The sequence below is a fragment of the Ochotona princeps genome, chromosome 4 (assembly GCF_030435755.1).
Source record: "Ochotona princeps isolate mOchPri1 chromosome 4, mOchPri1.hap1, whole genome shotgun sequence".
Taxonomy (NCBI): domain Eukaryota; kingdom Metazoa; phylum Chordata; class Mammalia; order Lagomorpha; family Ochotonidae; genus Ochotona; species Ochotona princeps.
The window spans coordinates 45953391-45975234 of record NC_080835.1 but is presented as its reverse complement, the minus strand read 5'-3'; the positions used below and the strand labels follow the sequence as shown (position 1 = coordinate 45975234).

The following is a 21844-nucleotide window of genomic DNA, read 5'->3' as shown; positions in this document are numbered from 1 at the left end:
GACAGCTTTTTAAGAAGAACTTACTGGCAGTGGCATATATGTTAAAAACTGGAAAGAGACCAATGCCAAGCTTCTTAAGTAACTTAGCTTCAGATAAGGAGTTGGACCAGAGTACCAGCATTGAGAATGGAGTGGAAGAGGGAAATCCTAGGTTCCAAACAGTGAGACTTGGTGGTGACAAAATTATACTTCAGCTTGTTAGATTAATATTTGATGTTTTGTCTCCCCCTCTGGAAATTTTCTGTTTCTTGTATGGCTGTATTCACAAAAAGACAGTTATTTCAAAATATGGCTTTAAAGTCATGATTGTTGGCAGTTAGCATTTCAAACATAAAACCTTTTAAATGCTTGTTTTCAGGCTATTTGCGCCTAGGAGCCATGGCCAGAGATAAAGGGAACTTTTATGAGGCTTCAGATTGGTTTAAGGAAGCTCTTCAGATTAATCAGGTTGGTAATATTGAGGTTTAATTGTGAGAGATAATTATTGTAACTTCTCCCTGTAAGCAGGTTCTTCTTTTTTAATGGCTATCATTACTTATAGTGACTTTGGTGTCTCCCTGATTTTTGGTTTGTTTTCGTATTTACATATATTAAAATCTTTTTTTTTTTTTTTTTTTTTTCAATTTGAGAGGCTGATTTACAAAGAAAGGAAGAGAGAGCTTCCATCCACTGGCTCACTCCGCATATGACTGTGACAACCAGAGTTAAGCCAGTCTGAAGCCAGGGACTTCCTCTGGGTTTCCCACATGGGTGCAGGGCCTTTGGCCATCCCACTCTGCTCTCCCAAGCCATCAGCAGGGAGCTGGATTGGAAGTGGAGCAGATGGAATTCCATCCAGTGCCCATATGGAATGCTGCTACCACAGGCTGATCTGCCACCACACCAGCAAACCCCCTGCCCCCCGGTTTATAGTTTAAGAATACTAAAGGAGTGACATTGTAATCCAGTGGGTTAAGCTGTTACCTGTGACACCGGCGTTCTATGTCAGTGAAGTTTCAAGTCCCAGCTACTCTGCTTCTGCTGCTGCTCCCTGATTGCCTGGGGAAATCAGTGGCAGATGACCCAAATGTTTAGGCTCCTGCCACCCACATGGGAGACCCAGAAGTTCCTGGTTCCTGACTTCAAACTGGCCCAGCCCCAGTTGTTGCTGATATTTGGGGAGTATACTATGATAAAAGATAACTTTTTCTCTCCGTTTCTCCTTCTCTCTCTCTCTCTCTCTGTAACTCTGCCTTTCAAATTAATTAATTACGAAGAAGAAAGAATGCTAAAGAGTAGCTAGGGTGTTGGTCTGTCAGTTAAGACATCTGGCTAAGGATGCCATATCCCACATCAGAAGATCTGGGACACACCCAGGTCTCCGTGTGTGTTTCGGGGGCTCAGACACTTGCACTGTCACCTGCTGATTCCCAGGGTCTGCAGCAGCAGGAGCTGGAGTCAGGAGCTGGAGCTGCGGTTTGACACGTGATGCTCTGACATGGGATCCAGGTGGTCCAACCACTAAGCCAACACTGTCCCTGGATTGTTAATCTTGTAGTAAACTGGGCCATCATCTTAATATGAATTTCTTCTGTTTCCTTCTTTATTCCTTCTTCCCTTCGTACGTACTCAACACACCCTTTCTAGTGTCCCTACATGTGGAATTTTAGGAACATGTGAGAAAAGTGTGTGGAATCCTAGTATTTTAGCATTTAAATGGAACAATAAAGTAGAAGTCAATCTAAACTTCTTGATTGAACCATGGAAAAAATTAGATTTTGTGTCAGAGTTTAGTATACCCATACATGCATGAATAAATAGCAGAAAGTTTCCACAAAGCAGTGTTTGTTCTTGCCAGAGGGTTTTTTTTTTTTCCATGCTGTTGGATTTCTTAGGCCGAAAGCTGCGCACTAGTAGTGGATCTTAACTCCTGAGTTGGAAAAACCACTGTTTCAATGTAGCTAATAAACCTCTTCAGAAATCACCATTGTAGGAAGTTGAATGATCTGTTACAGATTTTGTTTCTTTTTGTGTGTTTCAGGATCATCCAGATGCTTGGTCTTTGATTGGCAATCTTCATTTGGCAAAGCAAGAATGGGGTCCAGGCCAGAAGAAATTTGAGAGGATATTAAAACAGCCATCCACACAGAGTGACACATACTCCATGCTAGCCCTGGGCAACGTGTGGCTCCAGACTTTGCATCAGCCCACTCGAGACCGAGAAAAGGTCATCTCTCTTTTTAAGCAAAACCTGCACTCTGCGTGCTTATTTGGATTTTGTGAAATAACACTTGTTACTTTTTACAGGAAAAGCGTCATCAAGATCGTGCTCTGGCCATCTACAAGCAAGTGCTCAGAAATGATGCCAAGAATCTGTATGCTGCCAACGGCATAGGTGAGTGTGAGGCCCAGGCAGCCGGGCTAGGTGTTGGTTCAGTGGCTAAGGCGCCGTGTAGGAGGCCTGCGTCCTCTAAGTTCTTGCTGCTGTGTGCCCTAGAGGGCAGCAAGTGATGGCTCGTACGGGTACCTCTCTTCCTGCCTGGGTTTGAAGTGTTGGCTCCTGGCATTAGCCTATCTTAAACTGTTGTGGACAGCTGGGGAGTGAACTTCTGGGTAGAAGACCACTATCTGTCTCTCCCCTACTCTCTCTCCTCCCTGTCTCTGACTTTCATTCAAATCAATAACACATTTTAAAGTTCAAAAAACAAATAAATAATAAAAGACTTGAGTACCCCTTATGATTTCTGAAATGAATGTATTTGGAGGAGTGCTTATGGATCAGACTTTCTCTCCAAATGTAAAATAAGACTTGCGGTTGCTTTATGGGCTACAATTAGGCAGTTCCTAAATGTGACCCTTTCTATAACTGTAGGCGCTGTCTTGGCCCACAAAGGGTATTTCCGTGAAGCTCGTGACGTGTTTGCCCAAGTAAGAGAAGCAACGGCAGACATCAGTGACGTGTGGCTGAACTTAGCACACATCTATGTGGAGCAAAAGCAATATATCAGCGCTGTGCAGATGGTAATGTCTTCTGAGATCTGTTTATGCATGTTCATTGTGGAGCAGATGTTTCTTAGCCTTTCTGGCTCTGTCTGAGAGCTAGCTGCCTGCTCTCTTGTGATGCTGTGTCTATTCCGAGGTTTGTAATTACATGATGTTAAGGTCAGGCTTTGTTGTCCAGACAGATGTGAGGTTCAGACTACCACTAATTGCATGCCTTGGGCAAAGAACATTCTCTCCAAGCCAGCTTCCCCCTCTTTAAGGTGAGGATAATTGTACTTCAACCTCCTAGACTGTTGCCAGACTCCATGTGGAGAGAGTTTAGCACTAGTTTGCCGAGCATATTACTAAGTAACCAGTAAACAGAGGATTTCATATTCATTTGTTTGTTTGGTTTGTAAAGCTGCATTGAGTTTCAGAAGACTAAAATGACATTTTTTTATTTACTTATTTTTATTGGAAAAGCAGATTTACAGAGGAGAGACCAATCTTTCATCCACTGATTCACTCCCCAAGTGGCCACAATGGCCAGAGCTGACCCAATCCGAAGCCAGGAGCTTCTTGCAAATCTGCAATGTGGGTACAGGATCCCAAGAGTTTGTGCCATCCTCCACTGCTTTTCCAGACCACTATCTGGGAGCTGAATGGGAAATGGAACAGCCAGGACATGAACTGGCGTCCATACGGGATCCTGGCACATGCAAGACAGTTTTTTGTTTTTGTTTTTTGCTTTTTCAGAAAAAAGAAAACTTTATAGGGATAGGCTTTCATGACTGCAGAATTTTGTTGTGGTTATCATATTTGCAGAGTATTTGACTTTGACATATAGGCTGTATTCAGCACCTTTAATATGTTAAAAAGTGGGGCCAGCGTTGTGGTGTCATGTAAGTGATGCCTACTGTACGAGCTTCCCACATGAGTGCTGGTTTGAGCCTTGGCTTCTCCACTATTGATCCAACTCCCTGCTGTTGCTCCTGAGAAAGCAGCAGCAGATGCTCGAGCCCTGAGACCCATGTGGGACACCTGGATGTAGTTCCAGGCTCCTGGCTTCAGCTTGGCCATGGCAACCGTTTGAGGTATAGACCAGAGGATGGCCAGTTGATCGCTCCTGACTCTATAATTCTACCTTTTAAATAAGTAATACATGAATCATATATGTATATATATTTATATATATTTAAATGTAAAAACGATTCTTTGGGTTATATTATAGCCAGAAACAACAAGCTTTTTACAAAAAGTGCAATAAATAAAAGCAGATCAGGCTGTGGGAAGTGGCTTGCCTTTAATCTAAAGAGTGAGTTATTTTGGTGTTCAGGATAGTGGGGAGGTGTTGGTCTCAGGACTCACAGAACTGAGAATGATACGGTAACCTGACCATATGGTGGTGTTTTTATTGTTATTGTTGTTGTTTTTTAATTTATTTATTTTTATTGCAAAGTCAGATATACAGAGAGGAGGAGAGACAGAGAGACAGAGAGACAGTGATCCTCCGTCCGATGATTCACTCCCCAAGTGACTGCAACAGCCGGTGCTGTGCCGACCAGGAGCCAGGAGCCAGGAACCTCCTCCAGGTCTCCCACATGGGTGCAGGATCCCAAGGCCCTTGGGCCATCCTCAGTTGCTTTCCCAGGCCACAAGCAGGGAGCTGGATGGGAAGCGGGGCCTGGCAGGATTACACCCAGCGCCCATATGGGATCCCGGCACGTTCAAGGCAAGGACCCTAGCCGCTAGGCCACGGCACCTGGCCGAGAGGTGTTTTTTAAGGTGGCCTTCTTGATCTGCAAAATCATAATGCCACCTTTTAAAAAAAGCTTTGCTTGTTTGTTTATTTGAAAGCAGAGCAACAGTGGTGTTGATGAGGGGGTGTTTGGATGATCACTCTCCATATGGCTGCAATAGCTGGAACTGAGCCAGGCCAAAACCAGGAACCAGGAGTTGGGGCTAGATAGGAGGTGGAACAGCTGGGACTCTAACCTGTGCCCATATGAATTGCTAGCACTTCAGATAACAACCTTACCAGCTATACCACAGTGCCAGCCCTAATAATGTTTTTTATAAATGCAAAATAATTACTACAGATTTAGGGGGAAACTAACTTTTCTGTAAACAAGGTCTTTACTGTGACAAGAAGTAGTCCACGGTCAAATAATGTAGGATTCTTGTCCAAATTAACAACAGTACTGTTGTGTTGGTCTTACCAAGAATAAACCAGAATTCTCATGCTTGTGGCCAGTGGGTTCTACCACTCCTACAGCCAGGCACTAGAGACCCTATCCCCAAGGGGCTGGCGTGGGACTGCTGATGAGTGGTCATAGGCTGATTCTCCATGGCTGATTTCCTGCTGGCAGCAGGAAAAGGTTTGTCAAACTGTTCATTTCTTTCTGTGAGGAAACTATTTCATGTATCTGGTATTTCTAAGGAAGATGTTTTTATGTTGTGAAAATGTATCCTGATGAATATAAAAAATATTTCCAAAATCATTCTCTGAGAATAACCCTACAGAATAAAATACCTTAAATTTTTTTCTTTATTTTTATTGCAAAGTCAGATATACAGAGAAAAGGAGAGACAGAGAGGAAGATCTTCCGTCTGATGATTCACTCCCCAAGTGACCGCCGATCTGAACCTGGGAGCCAGGAGCTCTTTCAGGTCTCCCATGCAGGTGCAGGGTCCCAAGGCTTTGGACTATCCTCAACTGCTTTCCCAGGCCACAAGCAGGGAGCTGGACGGGAAGTGGGGCCACCGGGATTAGAACGAGTGACCATATGGGATTCCAGGCATTAAAGGCAGGGATTTTAGCCACTCAGCCATCATGTTAGGTCCTAAAATATCTTTTTTACAAAGCTTCAAAATCACTTGAAATTTTGCTACCAAATAGAAAGGCCATTTCATCCCTGTTGAATTTCGCTTTGTTTCATAGTATGAAAACTGCCTCCGAAAATTCTATAAGCACCAGAACACTGAGGTGGTGCTGTATTTGGCCCGAGCCCTCTTCAAATGTGGCAAGCTACAGGAATGCAAACAGACTTTGCTGAAGGTAAAAGGGAGAATTCACTGTGTTATTCCCGTGCGTGTTCGTGCTGGGTTGTGTGTTTTAATTCTTTTGGTCTGTTTTCACATAGCTGTAACAGTTAGGGTTTGCTTTTTACCCACAGGCGAGACACGTGGCACCCAGTGATACGGTTCTCATGTTTAACGTGGCCCTGGTCCTGCAGAGGTTAGCTACGTCTGTGCTGAAAGATGAGAAAAGTAATCTGAAGGAAGTACTTAATGCTGTGAAAGAACTGGAACTTGCACATAGGTAATAGCTTCTAGTAAACACCTTCAGTCTGTGTGTGTGTGTGTGTGTGTTTTAAAGCATGTGCCTCACAAGGTGCTGAAAAGCACTTCATTCTAGCCATATTTGCGCTCAGACACATGGTTGGCACTAGGTGTCACCAAACTGCAGCCAGCATCCTGCCAGATTTGGCTCATGGAACCCCACCCTTAGAACTGGCTGATGAGCTTGGTAGCTCGTCTTAGATTTTTCATTAGTCTGACAATAATTTTGATTTTATACTTGTAAGAAATTTAGATTCTACTTAGGTTGGTTTTAACTGTTATGCTAGTGTGTTGTAAAGATTGTCAACAACAATACAATAAAAAGAAAAAAAATTATTAAAAAAAAAATAAAAAAAAACTACTTAAAAGGCAAAAAAAAAAAAAAAAACTGTTATGCTAGTGTGTCCTTATGAGATGTTGATTTTCAATGAGCTAGGGTTAAGTTCTTAACTCTCGAATACTGTTTAATAGATTTATTCAGCTCAACTCAAAATTTATTTAACCTTATAGTATTTGTTAGGCCTTCATTTAACCACACATTGCATTACCTGACATCTTCTCAGCTTTTATCCACTCTTTGTTGAATTCTCCTTTAGCATGTCTTACCTTGCTTGGAAAGGACAGATGTGCCTCCCAGCCCGGTCCTCTGCTGCCGTGCTGAGCTTGTCCTGTATGAGACATAGCAAGTAGCTTACTGATAACAGCTTTTCTAAACGAGCTGCACGTGCTGTTTTCCTCTTGAGATGATAGTCTTTTGTGCATTAAGTATATCCATGTCAGTCAGTCAGTATGCAAGCCTTTTGTCAAACTGTTTTGATAGAACAGAATAAAAATTTTTAAATTGGACCATTTCTTTTTAAATGTTTTATTTTCCATTTAGATACTTCAGTTACCTGAGTAAAGTGGGTGATAAGATGAGATTTGATTTGGCCCTTGCTGCTACGGAAGCCAGGTAACGCTGCTGGGCGGGGAAGGTGACGTGGTGGGAGGGGGCGTGGCATTGGTGCTGCCTGGGCTGGAAGAGTGACAACAGTGGCTTCACAGAGCTCACCCTTCCATACTTCTCTCAGAACTCCCTCTGCCAACAGTTTTCTTTCTTTTTTAATATTTCTTTTTCTTTCTTTTTTTTTTTTGAAAGGGTGAATCTTTTTTTTTTTTTTTTTTTAAGTCAGATATACAGAGAGGACGAAAGACAGAGAGGAAGATCTTCCATCCGATGATTTCACTCCCCAAGTGACCCCAACAGTCAGTGCTGTGCCGATCAGGAGCCAGGAACTTCCTCCAGGTCTCCCACACTTGGGTGCAGGGTCCCAAAGCTTTGGGCCATCCTCGACTGCTTTCCCAGGCCACAAGCAGGGAGCTGGATGGAAAGTGGAGCTGCCGGGATTAGAACTGGCGCCCATATAGGATCCCGGTGCTTTCAAGGCAAGGACTTTAGCCGCCAGGCCACCACGCCGGGCCCTTTTTTAATATTTCTTTTTTTGTTTGTTTGTTTGATTGTTTGAAAGGCAGAGTTACAAAATGAGAGAAACTTCCATCCATTTGGTTCACTTCCCAAATGACTGCAGACTAGGGCAGGGTCAAACTGAAGCCAGGAGCCTGGAATTTCTGGGTGTGTCACATGGGTGTAAAGGTCCAAGTACTTGGGCCGTCCTCCACTGCTTTCCCAGGTGCATTAGCAGGGAGCTGGATGGGAAGTGGAGCAGCTAAGACTTGAAGTCCTGCCCATATGGGATGGAGGGGGAGGTTTAATCTACTATGCCAAGTTCTGCCCCCAACACTGTTTTCTTAAGAACTTAAATTGTGGGGAGAATGCTTGTCTGTTTCACTAATGTCAGTTGAGTTACTAGTCAACATAGACTCATGGACTGTTCATGAGTCATCTGAAGATAATGTGAGAAATCTTTTTAGCTGTGCCTTGAGGAAGACATTGTAATTTGGGAACTTAAACATACTTGATGGAAGTAAAATGATAAAGAAAATTAGTTTTGCTAATTAAGATTTCACATACATGTCAGGTGATAATTCAGTTTCCAATTTCTGAATTTAAAGAAAGATCAGATGCTCTTGAGTTTTGTTTTGCTCTTCTGAGAGCCTCCCGTGTGTTCTAGGCAATGCTCAGACTTACTGAGCCAGGCACAGTACCACGTGGCTCGGGCACGCAAACAGGACGAAGAAGAGCGGGAGCTGCGGGCCAAGCAAGAGCAGGAGAAGGAGCTGCTAAGGCAGAAACTGCTCAAAGAACAGGTAGCTGCTGGGTTTCCAGGTGTGCCAGGGTTGGAGAGTACTTTGTTTTGTTTTGTTTTGTTTTTAAGTCTTTCTAGCCTTGTTTCATTATCAGAACATCTTGATGGGATCTTTTTCCTGCCTTTTCCTCACAGGAAGAGAAACGTCTCAGAGAAAAGGAAGAGCAAAAGAAACTTCTGGAACAACGGGCCCAGTATGTGGAGAAAACCAAAAACATTCTCATGTTTACCGGTGAGACGGAAGCCACGAAAGAGAAGAAGCGAGGGGCTGGTGGACGGGTAAGGCATGGCTCCCGCAGGCGCTGGCGACCTCGGTGCTTCCTGGCAGGCATCCTCCGCAGTGCGTGTGGTAGACTCACCCTCTCCATGATCGCAGTATTGACTGCCCCCTTTACTAAGAGACGGTCCTCTGCCAGAGGGTGCTTTCCAAGTGCATTCCAAGGCTGGCTGGTTGCCAGGTACCTTGGAATAGCCTCCAGAGGTTGATAATTTGTGCAAAGTTTTTTTTTTTTTTTAATTATTTATTTTTATTGGAAAGGCAGATATACAGAGAGGAGGAGAGACAGAAAGGAAGATCTTCCATCCAATGATTCACTCCCTAAGTGACTGCAACAGCCGGTGCTGTGCCGATCCAAAGCCAGGATCCAGGAACCTCTTCCGGGTCTCCAACGTGGGTGCAGGGTCCCAAGGCTTTGGGCCGCCCTCAACTGCTCTCCCAGGCCACAAGCAGGGAGCTGGATGGGAAGTGGAGCATCCAGGATTAAAACTGGCGCCCATATCGGATCCCGGTGCGTTCAAGGCGAGGACTTTAGCCACTAGGCCACGACGCCGGGCCCTGTGCAAAGTTTTAACCAGTTGAGACATTGAACACAATTAGAAATTGTAAGAACAGGGACCTAGTCAAGCCTATCTTGCATGTGGCTTAGTAACAGATCTTTCAGGTGACTGCTAAATTATGGCATCTTCCTAAACCTTGGAGTTCCAACCATAGTCTGCCGGCCGGGAAAGAACTGATGTCATTTCGTTTGGATTTTAGCGTTCAAAGAAGGGAGGAGAGTTTGATGAATTTGTCAATGATGACACAGATGATGACTTGCCTATCTCCAAAAAGAAGAAGAAAAGAAAGGGCAGTGGTAGTGAACAAGAAGGCGAAGAAGAAGAGGGTGGTGAGAGAAAGAAGAAGAAGAGGAGGAGGTAACGTCATCAGGAGTGTTTTAGATAACCTGGGAAAGGGGCCAGACAAGCCCTTCACCCTCTGAGGCTGTTGATGTTTAGAATTAATGAATACCTGGTGCTCATGTGATCTTCGCAAACAATGACGAGTTTTTCATGTCCCCACCTCCTACTATCATCCTCAGTTGGGCCCTGCCCTCCCATTACAAAATTCCCTGGAATTTCCATACCTTCCACAGCCCTCTCTATGAATTTGGTCAGAATCACCTTCCTTGTGTCTGAAATTGTAGTATCTGTTGGCAGATGTATGTGATATAGAAAGAGAAGGCTGGGCTAGTGTGCACGTCAACTGCACATGTGCAGTCCTAGACTCCTCTCTAACATTGTAGCAGCAACGTCCACCTTCTAAACTGTCTGGTGCCACCTGCCGCTGAGACTCACATCCTGCCCCTCTCTAACCTCAGCTGTCCTGTTCCCTCTCCTGATGCTGCCATGGCCAGGAACCTTGTCACCTGTCTTGCTTAGACTGCCCTTCCCGTCTGTAGCAGACTGTGAGACATACTGGGTTCTTTCGTACCCAGACAGACCTATGCAGTTGAAGCTGCAGTGCAGATCATAGCAGTAGGCCTGGAGCTAGTAGTTGGGAAGACTACAGCCAAGGTGTGGAGCCTGGGTCTTTCTCAGAGTTTCTGTCATCCCACCAAACACAAGACCCAAACTTAGATCTCAACCTTGGTGAGTTTCGTCCCAAGACGTTACATGTCTACCAGATCTTTGCTCAGTCCTGAGCCTTGTGCCACAGAAGGGAAGGATGGCCTCCAGCCTCGAGGAGTGTGTGCTGTGTGTGTGTGTGTGTATGTGTGTGCTGTGTGTGTGTGCTGCGTGGTCGAGGGCAGTACCCATTGAGAAGGGTTTTCAGAGTGGGGTAGATTAGAGACGGCTCGAATGATTCCTGACAGACTCTCGCTCTCCACTATTTAAGACCTCCAAAAGGAGAAGAAGGGTCTGATGACGAAGAGACAGAAAATGGCCCCAAACCAAAAAAGCGCCGTCCTCCGAGAGCGGAGAAGAAGAAGGCGGTGAGTTAGAGCACCGCTGGCCCATCTCCCGTTGGTGCAGCCCCTGCTGCCCAAGTGCCTGCTTTCCTTGCTTGTGGGTGGCTGTGTGCTGGGATGATTGTGGCACAGGTCCAGTGTAGTAGGAAGTCCTCACTCATGTCAGACTCTTGACTGATCTGTCATTATGTTTCGCGTTTTTTCTGCAGCCCAAGCCAGAGCGTCTGCCTCCTTCAATGAAGGGCAAGATCAAATCTAAAGCCATAATATCCTCCAGTGATGACTCTTCAGATGAGGACAAACTAAAAATTGCTGATGAAGGGTAGGCATTTTCTCTTGGGAAACCGCTCCGGGGTGTGGGTAAACTAGAAGTGATTGTTAATCCAACCATCTGCGCTAAGGAAAATACACTTGTCTGTTAGTCAGAGGGAAAACAGACTTGAAAACTGGAGGAAATAGATAGATCCTTGTGCCAGATGTCTTCTTTCCGGCTTGGAGCTGGAGGAGCCTGGCAGCCGTCTTGCTCTCAGCCCCTCATTGTGTCCTGCGACGCCCTTCTCCCTCAAGGAAGCCTGTTTGGCAATCTCATTCCTTCATGGGCCATGGCCGGCATTTCCTAAAGGAGGCATAGCCTTTGACTGTCTTGTGCTTGCCTAAAAGTGCCAGCAAGTAGCCTGCGCCTGCTCCGTGGGGGGCTTGGCCTGAGCCCTCCTGGAGCTCCCTGCCTGCCTCATGAAGCAGGAGAGGAGTTGTGTGTCCTACACTTACCCCTCAGGCTCCAGTCTCTATGTAGATTCCTAGACCAGGACTTAGTCCTGCACCTGCATCACACAGTGCTCTTCGCCGGCCACTATTTTATTCCTTCACTCAATAGGCTCTTAGCCATTTGTTCTGTGAAGCAAGTTTGTTAGATGCTGGGATATAGGGAAAAAGACATAGCCCTTAACTTCCTCCTGGGGATTTTGGAGCACAACAAACACACCAAACCGGGAGAAGTCGTGTCGCTTGTTTTCGACTATTACACTCCAGGGGCCATACCTAATCTGGAGCTGGGGTAATGGTGGGAGTTTAAGAGATCTTTTTGTGTGTGTGTGAAAGAAAAGGTGTTGGAATCAAAGCACCAAGTCCTGGCGGTAGGGGGTAAGGCAGAGGTGAGGGGCTCAGGGTGCTGATCTTGGCCTGCCTCCTGGAGGAGTGGCCTCTGGAGAGCTGGCAGCAAAAGCATGCCAATCCCCTCCCCTTTGAAAACCCTGACTGACATGAGTTTGGATCGCTTTTCCCAAGGGTGCGGTTTCTCCTGGCCTCCATGCTGGTCTGCTGGTTATATGGGCATGACCAGTGTGGTTTTTGAAGGACCAACCCTGTTTATGTGTGTCAAGAGGCAGATCCAGTTGGGAGGCTGAACTTCTGCCAAACCTGCACCTGAGGTCAGGGCCAGGCTGATTTGAGTCTCTTGCCTCTGTCCCACTTTGTCCTGGTCATCAGGAAGTGAGTCTGCTAATGTGTCCTGAGGTACTGACATGAGCTGAGGGCCTGAGTAGTGTGGCTGCTTGGAGTTCCCTTCATGTTCTCAGATCAGGTGGGATCACTGAGGCACATCTTGGGGTCCCTTCCCTGCCCTAGTGTCCTGCTCAACAAGAGAGTGACCACCTCATGCTCTCAACTCAGCTCTGTGCCAGCCAGTGCTTCTCCATGCAGTGTACACCATGGAAACCCAGGCCAGGGAGCAGGTCTGCTGGAGAAGTGTGGCTGCTCCAGGGCGGCTGCCTGGTGGGCCAAGGGCTCAGCTTGCCAGCACTCCCCATGCCACCTCCATGCTGAGCCAGAGCACCTCCTCCTCCTCCCTACATGGAACAGCTGGCAGTGGGTCAGTCAGGAGCCCCTGGAGCCCGCACTCTGTGTGAGGGAGTGCAGTCGTGGAGGGGACCCAGCGCCGCAGCAGATCCCAGGAAGGAGACCGTGGCTCAGCCTCACCAGCCATACAGGGCCTGTCCTCTGTCCCTAGAGGGGCAGATCTGTTGGGAAAGTCAAGCAATGCCCTCCTCTCTCGTTGCCAGGCGGCCCAGGAACAGCGACAGCGACTCAGACGAGGATGAGCGGCCGAAGAAACGGGCCTCTTCAGAGGAGAGTGACTCGGACGACAACCAGAATGAGGCCGGCAGCGAGGCAGCCAGTCCCCGCAGGCCACGGGCCCAGCAGTCCGACGAGGACTCGGACAGCGACCAACCGCCCAGGAAGAGGCGGGCCTCAGGCTCCGAGCAGTCAGACAACGAGTCGGTGAGGTCGGCCCGCAGCCGCTCAGCGGGCTCCGAGAATGACTCTCGGCCAGCCTCTTCCAGTGCCGAGTCGGATCGCGAGTCAGAGCGGGGCTCAGATAATGAGGGCTCTGGCCAGGGCTCTGGCAATGACTCCGAGCCAGAGGGATCCAACAACGAGGCTTCGGACCGGGGCTCAGATCACGGGTCAGATGACAGCGACTAGATTTGATTTCGTCCAGAAACATACTGTCCAGAGGAAATTTTTAATATATGAAAGCTGTGTTAGAAACATCTCAAATGTTTAGTCAAACAGTTGTAAGGTTTTCCTAAGGCAATGTTTGTTTGCTATCCGTTTGTATGTTAAGCCCCAGGAGACGTGTCCTGTGCTCAGTTCCGGGATAGTCAGTGCAGGAGATGGAGGTGAGCCCGTCGGGCCGCTGGAGCATTCCTGCCAGGCCTCCAGCGTGGGGGCAGGTGGCCCTGGTCCTCACGTCTTTGAATGTCAAGCAGCATCCTGTTTGGGTTTGTACTGCAGCCTGCAGCCAAGTGGTGCAGACACTCGGTGTTCACGTATTTGCTCTTTTTTTTTTTTTTTTTTTTAGTTTAGATTGAGGATGTTTTCACTTCCTACAGGAAGAGATATCTACTGTATCCTTGCACCAAAGTACATAGAGAAGGAAGGTTTTCTTTAGTGGAGTTAATTCTGCTGCGTGTAGATAAAAATCACAAACACATAATTCGTTAGGCTGGGGGAGGTGTGGGAAATGCCTTTGTGTTTAGTAGACTACAAAGACCCACCCAAGCCAAGTAATAAAGTTCTCCTACCAACTTTCTTGGATAACTTTGTGTCCTTTCTTTGCTCAGTAACTTTTTTGAATATTTGTTTTTAAATTTATACAAAAGAGGGCCCAGCATAGTAGCTTCTGGCTTCAGATAGACTCAGCTCCAGCTCTTGTGGCCACTTGGGGACTGAACCAGAGGATGGTTCTTTCTGTCTGTGTCTCTTTCTGTAAGTCTGACTTTCTGATAAAATAAATAAATCTTTTTAAAAAAATTATATGATATCATGGTAACCTAGTGGCTAAAGTCCTCACCTTGCACATGCCAGGATGCCATATGGGTGCCGGTTTGAATCCCAGCAGCTCCACTTCCCATCCAGCTCCCTGCTTGTGGCCTGGGAAAGCAGTCTAGGACAGCCCAAAGCCTTGGTACCCTGCACCTGCATGGGAAACCCGGAGGAGGCTCCGGGCTTCAGATTGGCTCAGCTCCAGCCCTTGTGGCCACTTGAGGAGTTAATCAGTGGACAGGTGATCTTCTGTGTCTCTCTTCCTCTCTGATATTTCTGACTTTCCAATTAAAAAAAAAATTATATGAAAGTGTTACAGAGAGGGAGAATAAGAGACATTCCAACTGTTGGTTGGAAGATGGCCACAATGGCCAGTGCTGGGTCAGCTGAAGCAGGAGCCAGGAGCTTCTTCAAGGCTCTCATGTGAGTGTCAGGGGCACAAGCACTTTAACCATCTTCTGCTGCTTTTCTCAGGCACTTAGCAGGGAGCTGGGTCAGAAATGGAGCAGCTGGGACACAAACTGGTGCCCATTGAGTTGCTAGCCTCTCAAATGGTGGCTTCACAGACTAAGCCACAACACTGATCCCTATATGTTGAAAAATGTAGCATGAGTAAATTATGCAGGTATTTGGAAAAACGTTTTAGGCTAGAAGTGGTTTTCTCAAAAGACTCAAAAGTACTCTCATGAGGGGTTTTTTTTTTTCAGTAATCAATATAAGAATTTTTTTATGCTAAGAATCTTTTTTTTTTTTAAGATTTATTTTATTTTTATTACAAAGTCAGATATACTGAGAGGAGGAGAGACGGAGAGGAAGTGGAGCTGCCGGGACCAGAACCAGCAGCCATATGGGATCAAGGCGAGGACCCCAGCCACCAGGCCACACCCCGAGCTGGCTAAGAATCTTTTGTAGCATTTCTAAAGAGCTATAGTGAATGAAGTCAGCACATATTAGCTCTACAGCAAATGGAGAGCCTGGACATACTCCCTTCCTGGGGTGACTGGTTGTTACTCAGTGGGTTACACCGCCGCCTGGGATGCCCGCATCCCTTCTCAGAGTGCTGCTCCTCATCTGGCCTTGGCGTCCTGCCACCTATGGCAGGGAACTGGAGGCAGTTCAGGGCCATCCCTGGCCGTTGCAGGGATCTAGAGACCGAACCAGGGGATGGAAGGTCTCTGTCTGCCTAGACAACCGGGGAGGGAAGCCCACGGACACTGGCTGGGCTGGCGAGGAGTCTGAGGTTGCCGCGCAGCTGCCACTGGCGAGCCTCTGCCAGAAGCCAGATCTGCCTCCTCTGCTGCCTTTCCCTGCTTGTCTCTTCAACCCCAAGTGACAGGAAGCTAAGTTAAGCATTTCACTTTGTGACTCACCTTAAGCAGTCATTGGACAAGTGCCTAAGAAGCTGGGCCCTTGCAAGTTATGGCTACAAAGCTGCTTTGGAGGGGACGTGTAATAGTGCAGCTGGTTAGGCTATCACCTAGCATCCCATGTGAGTGGCAGTTCAAGTCCCAGCTGCTCTGTGGCTCATGGAAGCCCAGCCCTGGGGCTTCTGCCTGACAGTCTTTCCCTTCTTTTTGTCTGTCTGCTCTTCTCTCTCTCTGGTTTATTTGAAAGGCAGAACAACAGATATTTCCATCTGCTGGTTCACTCCCCAAACACCTACAAACGCCAGGAGTTCTGTCCAGGTCTCCCACATGGGTGGCAGAGGCTGAGTAACCTCCGTGGGTGCTGCTGCCTCCGTGGGTGCACAGCAGGGAGTAGCAGGAGCTCCAGTCAGACTCTGACCAGTAACAGATGTGGGCATCTCAAGCAGAGGCTTAACTGGCTGTGCCACAATGTGTGGCTGTAGCCTTCCATTTCTTGATGGTATTGGTGTTAGCAGGAGTAGCAACACAGAGTCGTCAGTTAAGAACAGATGACTGGGTTTGGCATGGTGGCCTAGCAGCTGAAGTCCTCACCTAGAACGCACCTGGATCCCATATGGGTGCCCATTCTAATCACAGCAGCTCCACTTCCCATCCAGCTCCCTGCTTGTGGCCTGGTAAGGCAATCGAGGACGGCCCAAAGCCTTGGGATCCTGCACCTGTGTGGGAGACCCAAAAGAGCTCCTGGCTCCTGGCTTCGGATTGGCGCAGCACCGACCATTGCACTCACTTGGGGAGTGAATCATCAGGTGGAGGATCTTCTTCTCTGTCTCTCCTCCTCTCTGTATATCTGACTTTGCAATAAAAATAAAATAAATCTTTAAAAAAAAAAAGAACAGATGTACTGCGACCCACTCTGGATTGGAATCTTAACTGTGTAGCACTGATAAGCAAGTGACCTCTAGACAGGGCACTGTACTTGTCAAAGTTCAAGCCATTGGTCCTCCACAGTAAGCTTTAAAAGTCTCAGCTGGGTCTGTCACAATTAGAGAATGCAATTTGCATTATCTTTGGTGTGGATTTAGGACCAGATGAAGCACCATAAACCAAAGGTATTGAAATGTACACAAAAATATATTTTTTTAAGATTTATTATTATTGGAAAGCCAGATATACAGAGAGGAGGAGAGACAGAGAGGAAGATCTTCTGTCCGATGATTCACTCCCCAAGTGAGCTGCAACGGGCTGGTGCGCGCCAATCCGATGCCGGGAACCAGGAGCTTCCTCCAGGTCTCCCACACAGGTGCAGTGTCCCAATGCATTGGGCCATCCTCAACTGCTTTCCCAGGCCACAAGCAGGGAGCTGGATGGGAAGTGGAGCTGCCGGGATTAGAACCGGCGCTCATATGGGATCCCAGGGCGTTAGAGGCGAGGACTTTAGCCAGTAGGCCACACCGCCGGGCCCACAAAAATATTTTTTGATCCTTTGAATATGAAGCTTTAAACTCCTTTCCCCACTGAAATTGTCATTGTTTTAAAAGATTGTTTATTGGAAAAGCTATTATAAAAAGGAGACAGAGATCTTCCGTCTACTGATTGATCCCAAATAACCATGATGGTCAGGGCTGTGGCAGACTGCAGCCAGGAATTCGGAATTTGTTTTAGGGCTCCCATATGGGTGCAGAGGCCTAAGCACTTGGGCCATCTTCCATTGCTTTCCCCGGTGCATTAGCAGAGGGCTGGATTGGAAGTGGAGCAGCTGGGTCTCCATCCAGCACGCTGCTAGGATGCTGACATCACAGGCAATGGCTTACTGTTTTTATAACATTTTTAAGAAGATGTATTTGTTATTTTTTATTGTAAAGTCAGATTTACAGAGAGAAAGAGAGGAAAATCTTCCGTCCACTGATATCTCCTCAAATGGCCACAACAGCTGGAGCTGAGCTATTCCGAAGCTAAGAACAGGAGTCAGGAGCTCTTCTGGGTTTCCCATGCAGGTGCAGGGTCCCAAGGCTTTGGACCATTCTCAACTGCTTTCCCAGGCCACAAGCAGGGAGCTGGATGGGAAGTGGAGCAGCCGGGACACAAACCAGTGCTGGTACAGGATCCTGGCATGTGCAAGACGAGGACTTTAGCCACTAGGCTACCACGCCGAACCCAACAACATTTTTTTTTTTAGGTTTTAGGTTTTGTTTTGTTTTTACTTGTATTTAAAAAGATTTCACCCTGCACAGGGTCTGGCTCAAGGCAGAATCCGGGAACCGAGTCCAAGTCTCTCGCTGGCAAGGAGCCAGTGACATGGTCATCAGTGCTGCCCTCAGGGTCTGTGTTAGCAGGAAGCTGGAAAAAGGAGCCAAATGTGGGCATCCAAGCTGGGCATGTGTAGCAGGCTGCAGCCCCCACAACCGGAGTCCTAACTGCTGTGCCAAATGCCTGCTCATACAGGTTTTAGGGCCTGGTGTGGTTAATCTTCACCTTGCAACCACTGGGATCCCATGTGGGTGCCAGTTTGTGTCTCGGTTGCTCCACTTTCCATCCAGCTCCCTGCTTGTGGCCTGGGAAAGCAGTTGGGGATGGCCCAAAGCCTTGGGACCCTGTACCCTCGTGGGAAAGCTGAAAGAAGCTCCTGGCTCCTGGCTTCAGAATAGCTCAGCTCTGGCCATTGCAACCACTTTAGGGAGTGAACCAGCGGACAGAGGGTCTTTCTCTCTGAAATTCTACCTTTCCAATAAATAAATAAAGAAAGAAAAATTTTTAATAAGAGGCATTAAAGCAGACATCTTTCCATTGTAGCAAAAGACTCTTGAGGCCGTTGGCTGGGCGCAGCTGCCCCATGCTGGCGGGCGCGGAGCTCGGGTGAGGTGAGCTGTCGGCGCCCTCGGGGGAGCCGTCCGTCCCCTCCAGGAGCCCCCCGCCAGGGCTCCGGCGCCATAGGCTTCTCCTCGGGTCTGTCCCTGGCTGTCGCCACGGCAGAGTGTGATGATGCCATTTCGCACTAACCTGGCTACTGGAATCCCCAGCAGTAAGGTGAAGTACTCGCGACTCTCCAGCACAGACAATGGCTACATCGACCTCCAGTTTAAGAAAAGCCCTCCAAAGATCCCGTACAAGGCCATCGCGCTCACCACCGTGCTGTTCCTGATCGGTGCCTTTCTCATCATCATCGGCTCTCTCCTGCTGGCGGGCTACATCATCAAGGCGGGGGCAGACCCAGCCGTTCCCGTGCTGATCACCAGCATCCTGGTGTGCCTGCCAGGATTTTACCACCTGCACATTGCCTACCTCGCATCCAAAGGCTTCCGTGGCTACTCCTACGATGACATTCCAGACTTTGATGACTAGCACCCACCTGAGCCCCGAGGGGAGTCACCAGCGGCACTGCACCCAGCTCCGAGATGCTGAGCTGAAACGGTGGCGGACAGAGAAGGCCTTCTGCAGCTCGCAGATGTTTAACAACCAGTGGCTGGATTCCACGAGGCTGTTCCAGAAATGCCAGCGGGGCTCACAAGTAGCTAATTAGGACATGCTCTCTTTTATTTAATCTCCTGGCCCTGGCAGAAGCTCTCACAAGTTTTTCCACGTGGATACATGTCTGGGAAGAAGAGCAATGTTAACTGGCAGAGAGGAGGCCGTTACAGAGTACAGAAGGTCGTCACCCACTCTTCTGAGTTTTCTTTGCAGTAGTCTTGGTTGCCAGTTTGTCCTTGTAGCAAATGGAAGAATGAAGTAGGTCTGATTTCTCATTACTATGTAATTTGTTTTGAAAAGATCTGAATATCTTATTCCCTGCACATATTTCTTCTTTCCGTGTGGGTCCATTTATAGTATCTTCTGCTTGCTTTCTTAGAAACAGCAGCTAGCAGTGTTTTAGACCACAGTAAGCTTTAGAATGTAAGCACTTTATCTGTGTATCTGTTCACCCTTTTTGACTGGCTCTGGTTCATTTCCCCAGTGTAGAATTTGGGTCATTTATACATCAGAGTGTTTGCATTTCTTGCCTTTGTGGAGTGGGCTTTTGGCTGTTGCCTGAGGAGAATGGGCATCAGTGGTTTCGGTTTAGGGCTGCTACCTCTTGCTAACTCTTATGATGCCATTCTTTTTTTTTAAAGATTTATTTTTATTACAAAGTCAGATATACAGAGAGGAGGAGAGACAGAGAGGAAGATCTTCTGTCCAATGATTCACTCCCCAAGTGAGCTGCAACGGGCCGGTGCGCGCCGATCCGAAGCCGGGAACCTGGAACCTCTTCCAGGTCTCCCACTAGGGTGCAGGGTCCCAAGGCATTGGGCCATCCTCGACTGCTTTCCCAGGCCACAAGCAGGGAGCTGGATGGGAAGTGGAGCTGCCGGGATTAGAACCGGTGCCCATATGGGATCCCGGGGCGTTCAAGGCGAGGACTTTAGCTGCTAGGCCACGCCGCCAGGCCCTTATGATGCCATTCTATGAACACTGACCAGGCTCGGCCAACTTGAACAGTGGCTGTATTTCCTTGGGTTGATTCTGTTTCTTAGCTTTCAAAATGTGACTTCAACATGGCAAATTAAAATGTAAGAATCCCGCCCCCCCCCCCAAAAAAAAGACTCCTACGGTTGTTGCAAGGGATTGTAGGAATGTAGGTTAAACAGAGAACATCCCATAAATGCCCATGTGATGGAGCCAGTTCCCAAGGCCAGGCACTTTTCAGAGAGCTTGGCTTATTTGGACCAAGTACGCACTGAGCCAGCTACTCTTGCACAGATCAACCTTTTAAAATCTCTTGCTTCTTCCTAGTTACCTTTGAGACAAATATTTTTTTCATCTCCAGGAAGTATGATTTTCCTGGAACTTTTCAAATAGTCCTTGTTTTGATTCAACTAATGAGCACTTTCTATCCCAGGGAGAAGTAGCCAGCAGAAAGAAGAGAGACTTTTTCAAGGGAAATAACATCTGCCTGACGTGGCATGTGGAGCATGTGAGCGGAACAGCTTTTCCCTAAAAGCCGTTGTGCTAGCTCTGCCAGGTGTGTTTGCTCAGCGCGGGTCGGTGGGGAGGCCAGTATGGGAACTGCAGGTCATCATGGGTACATCTGGGGCTTCTGGGTCCCAGGGCTTGCCCCGGGTCTGATGGTCAGAAGGCTGCCTGGCTCTCTAGGTGGACTGGCACTGACACGGATGTAACACAGTGCTTCCCTCTTCCAGTGAGGGTGTGTGCAAGCTGTACAGTACCCCAGGTTTTCCTCAAAGATCGTAAAGGAGCCTCCTCTGCATTCGTGAGTTGAGGGCTCAAGGAACTTCAGGCAGTTGAAGCCATATCTGCCATCTCAGGCCCACTTTTTCATAGAGTCACATATTGTATTTTGCTTATGAAATGTGGGTATTTGAGGGAACTCACCACTTGAGATACCCACAGTCTATATGAGCATGCCAGTTTGAATCCCAGATATTCTGCTTCCAATCTGTTTTCCAACTCATGCACCGAGGAAGGCAGTCAATGATGCTCGGAACCTGGGTGCCTGCCACTCACATGTGAGACCCAGCTGTTGGGCTCCTGGCTCCGCCCTGGCCTAATCCTGGCCGTTGTAGGCGTTTGGGAAATGAGCCAGTATATGAAGCTCTCCATCTCTCTCCCCATTGCCTTCCTCCCTCTCAAATCCATGTTGTTTTTGTCTCTCAAATCAGTTAAACACATATTTTAAAAAAAAGTGTGTATATTTGGTGGGGTTTTGTTTGTTTCTTTTTGTTTTGTTTTAGCTTTTGTTCCACAGAAATTGTTTCAGGGCCAGCATTGTGGCATAGCAAGTAAGGCCACTGCCTGTAACACCAGCATCCCAAACAAGCACCAGGTCATGTCCCTGGCTGCTCTACTTCTAATCCAGTTTCTTGCTAGTTGTGCCTGGGGAAGCAGTGGAGGATGGCCTAAGTGACTCGGCCCCTGCACCCACATAGGCTGCCTGGATGACGCTCCAGCCCCCTGGCTCTAGTCTGGCCCAGCCCTAGCTACTGCAACCATGGAGAGGTGAACCAGCAGATGGAACCTGTCTCTTTTCCCCTTTCTATAACTCTGACTTTCAAATTAATACATCTTTAAAATAATTAATAAATAATAACAATAAATAATAAAATTTGGGGGCCCAGCGTGGTTGCCTGTCGGCTAGAGCCTTCACCTTGAGCGCGCCTGGATCCCATGTGGGTTCCAGTTCTAATCCTGGCAGCCCCGCTTCCCATCCAGCTCCTTGCTTGTGACCTGGGAGGGCAGTCGAGGATGGCCTAAAGCCATGGGAACCTGCACCCGCATGGGAGACCCGGACCTGGCTTAGGATTGGCTCAGCTCCAGTCATTGTGGCCACTTGGGGAGTGAACCATCTAAGAGAAGATTTTTCTATCTCTCCTCCTCTCTATAT

General features: G+C 47.6%; 2 protein-coding genes across 2 annotated transcripts in view; both read left to right on the top strand.

Annotated features, from left to right (window-relative positions):
- CTR9 (CTR9 homolog, Paf1/RNA polymerase II complex component) overlaps positions 1-13876 on the top strand; it is a 28783-nt gene extending 14907 nt beyond the window's left edge. Inside the window, exons 13-25 of the mRNA XM_004593786.3 lie at positions 359-447; positions 2021-2206; positions 2287-2374; positions 2852-3000; positions 5903-6019; positions 6138-6283; positions 7184-7255; positions 8415-8550; positions 8685-8828; positions 9586-9743; positions 10705-10801; positions 10987-11099; positions 12835-13876. Of these exons, the coding sequence (XP_004593843.1) occupies positions 359-447; positions 2021-2206; positions 2287-2374; positions 2852-3000; positions 5903-6019; positions 6138-6283; positions 7184-7255; positions 8415-8550; positions 8685-8828; positions 9586-9743; positions 10705-10801; positions 10987-11099; positions 12835-13258 (1919 nt within the window). The 3' untranslated portion in view covers positions 13259-13876. The remainder of the gene's footprint in view (positions 1-358; positions 448-2020; positions 2207-2286; positions 2375-2851; positions 3001-5902; positions 6020-6137; positions 6284-7183; positions 7256-8414; positions 8551-8684; positions 8829-9585; positions 9744-10704; positions 10802-10986; positions 11100-12834) is intronic.
- Positions 13877-18374: 4498 nt separating this feature from the next.
- On the top strand, positions 18375-19426 carry LOC101527163 (transmembrane protein 230-like). Its single transcript, XM_058662484.1, has one exon. The coding sequence runs from the start codon at positions 18445-18447 to the stop codon at positions 18805-18807; it is 363 nt and encodes a 120-aa protein (XP_058518467.1). The 5' UTR covers positions 18375-18444; the 3' UTR covers positions 18808-19426.
- Positions 19427-21844: the final 2418 nt, after the last annotated feature.

Bases quoted from the DNA above. Each gene is read 5' to 3' on its own strand.
- LOC101527163 (XM_058662484.1), top strand. From the start codon at position 18,445: ATGATGCCATTTCGCACTAACCTGGCTACTGGAATCCCCAGCAGTAAG.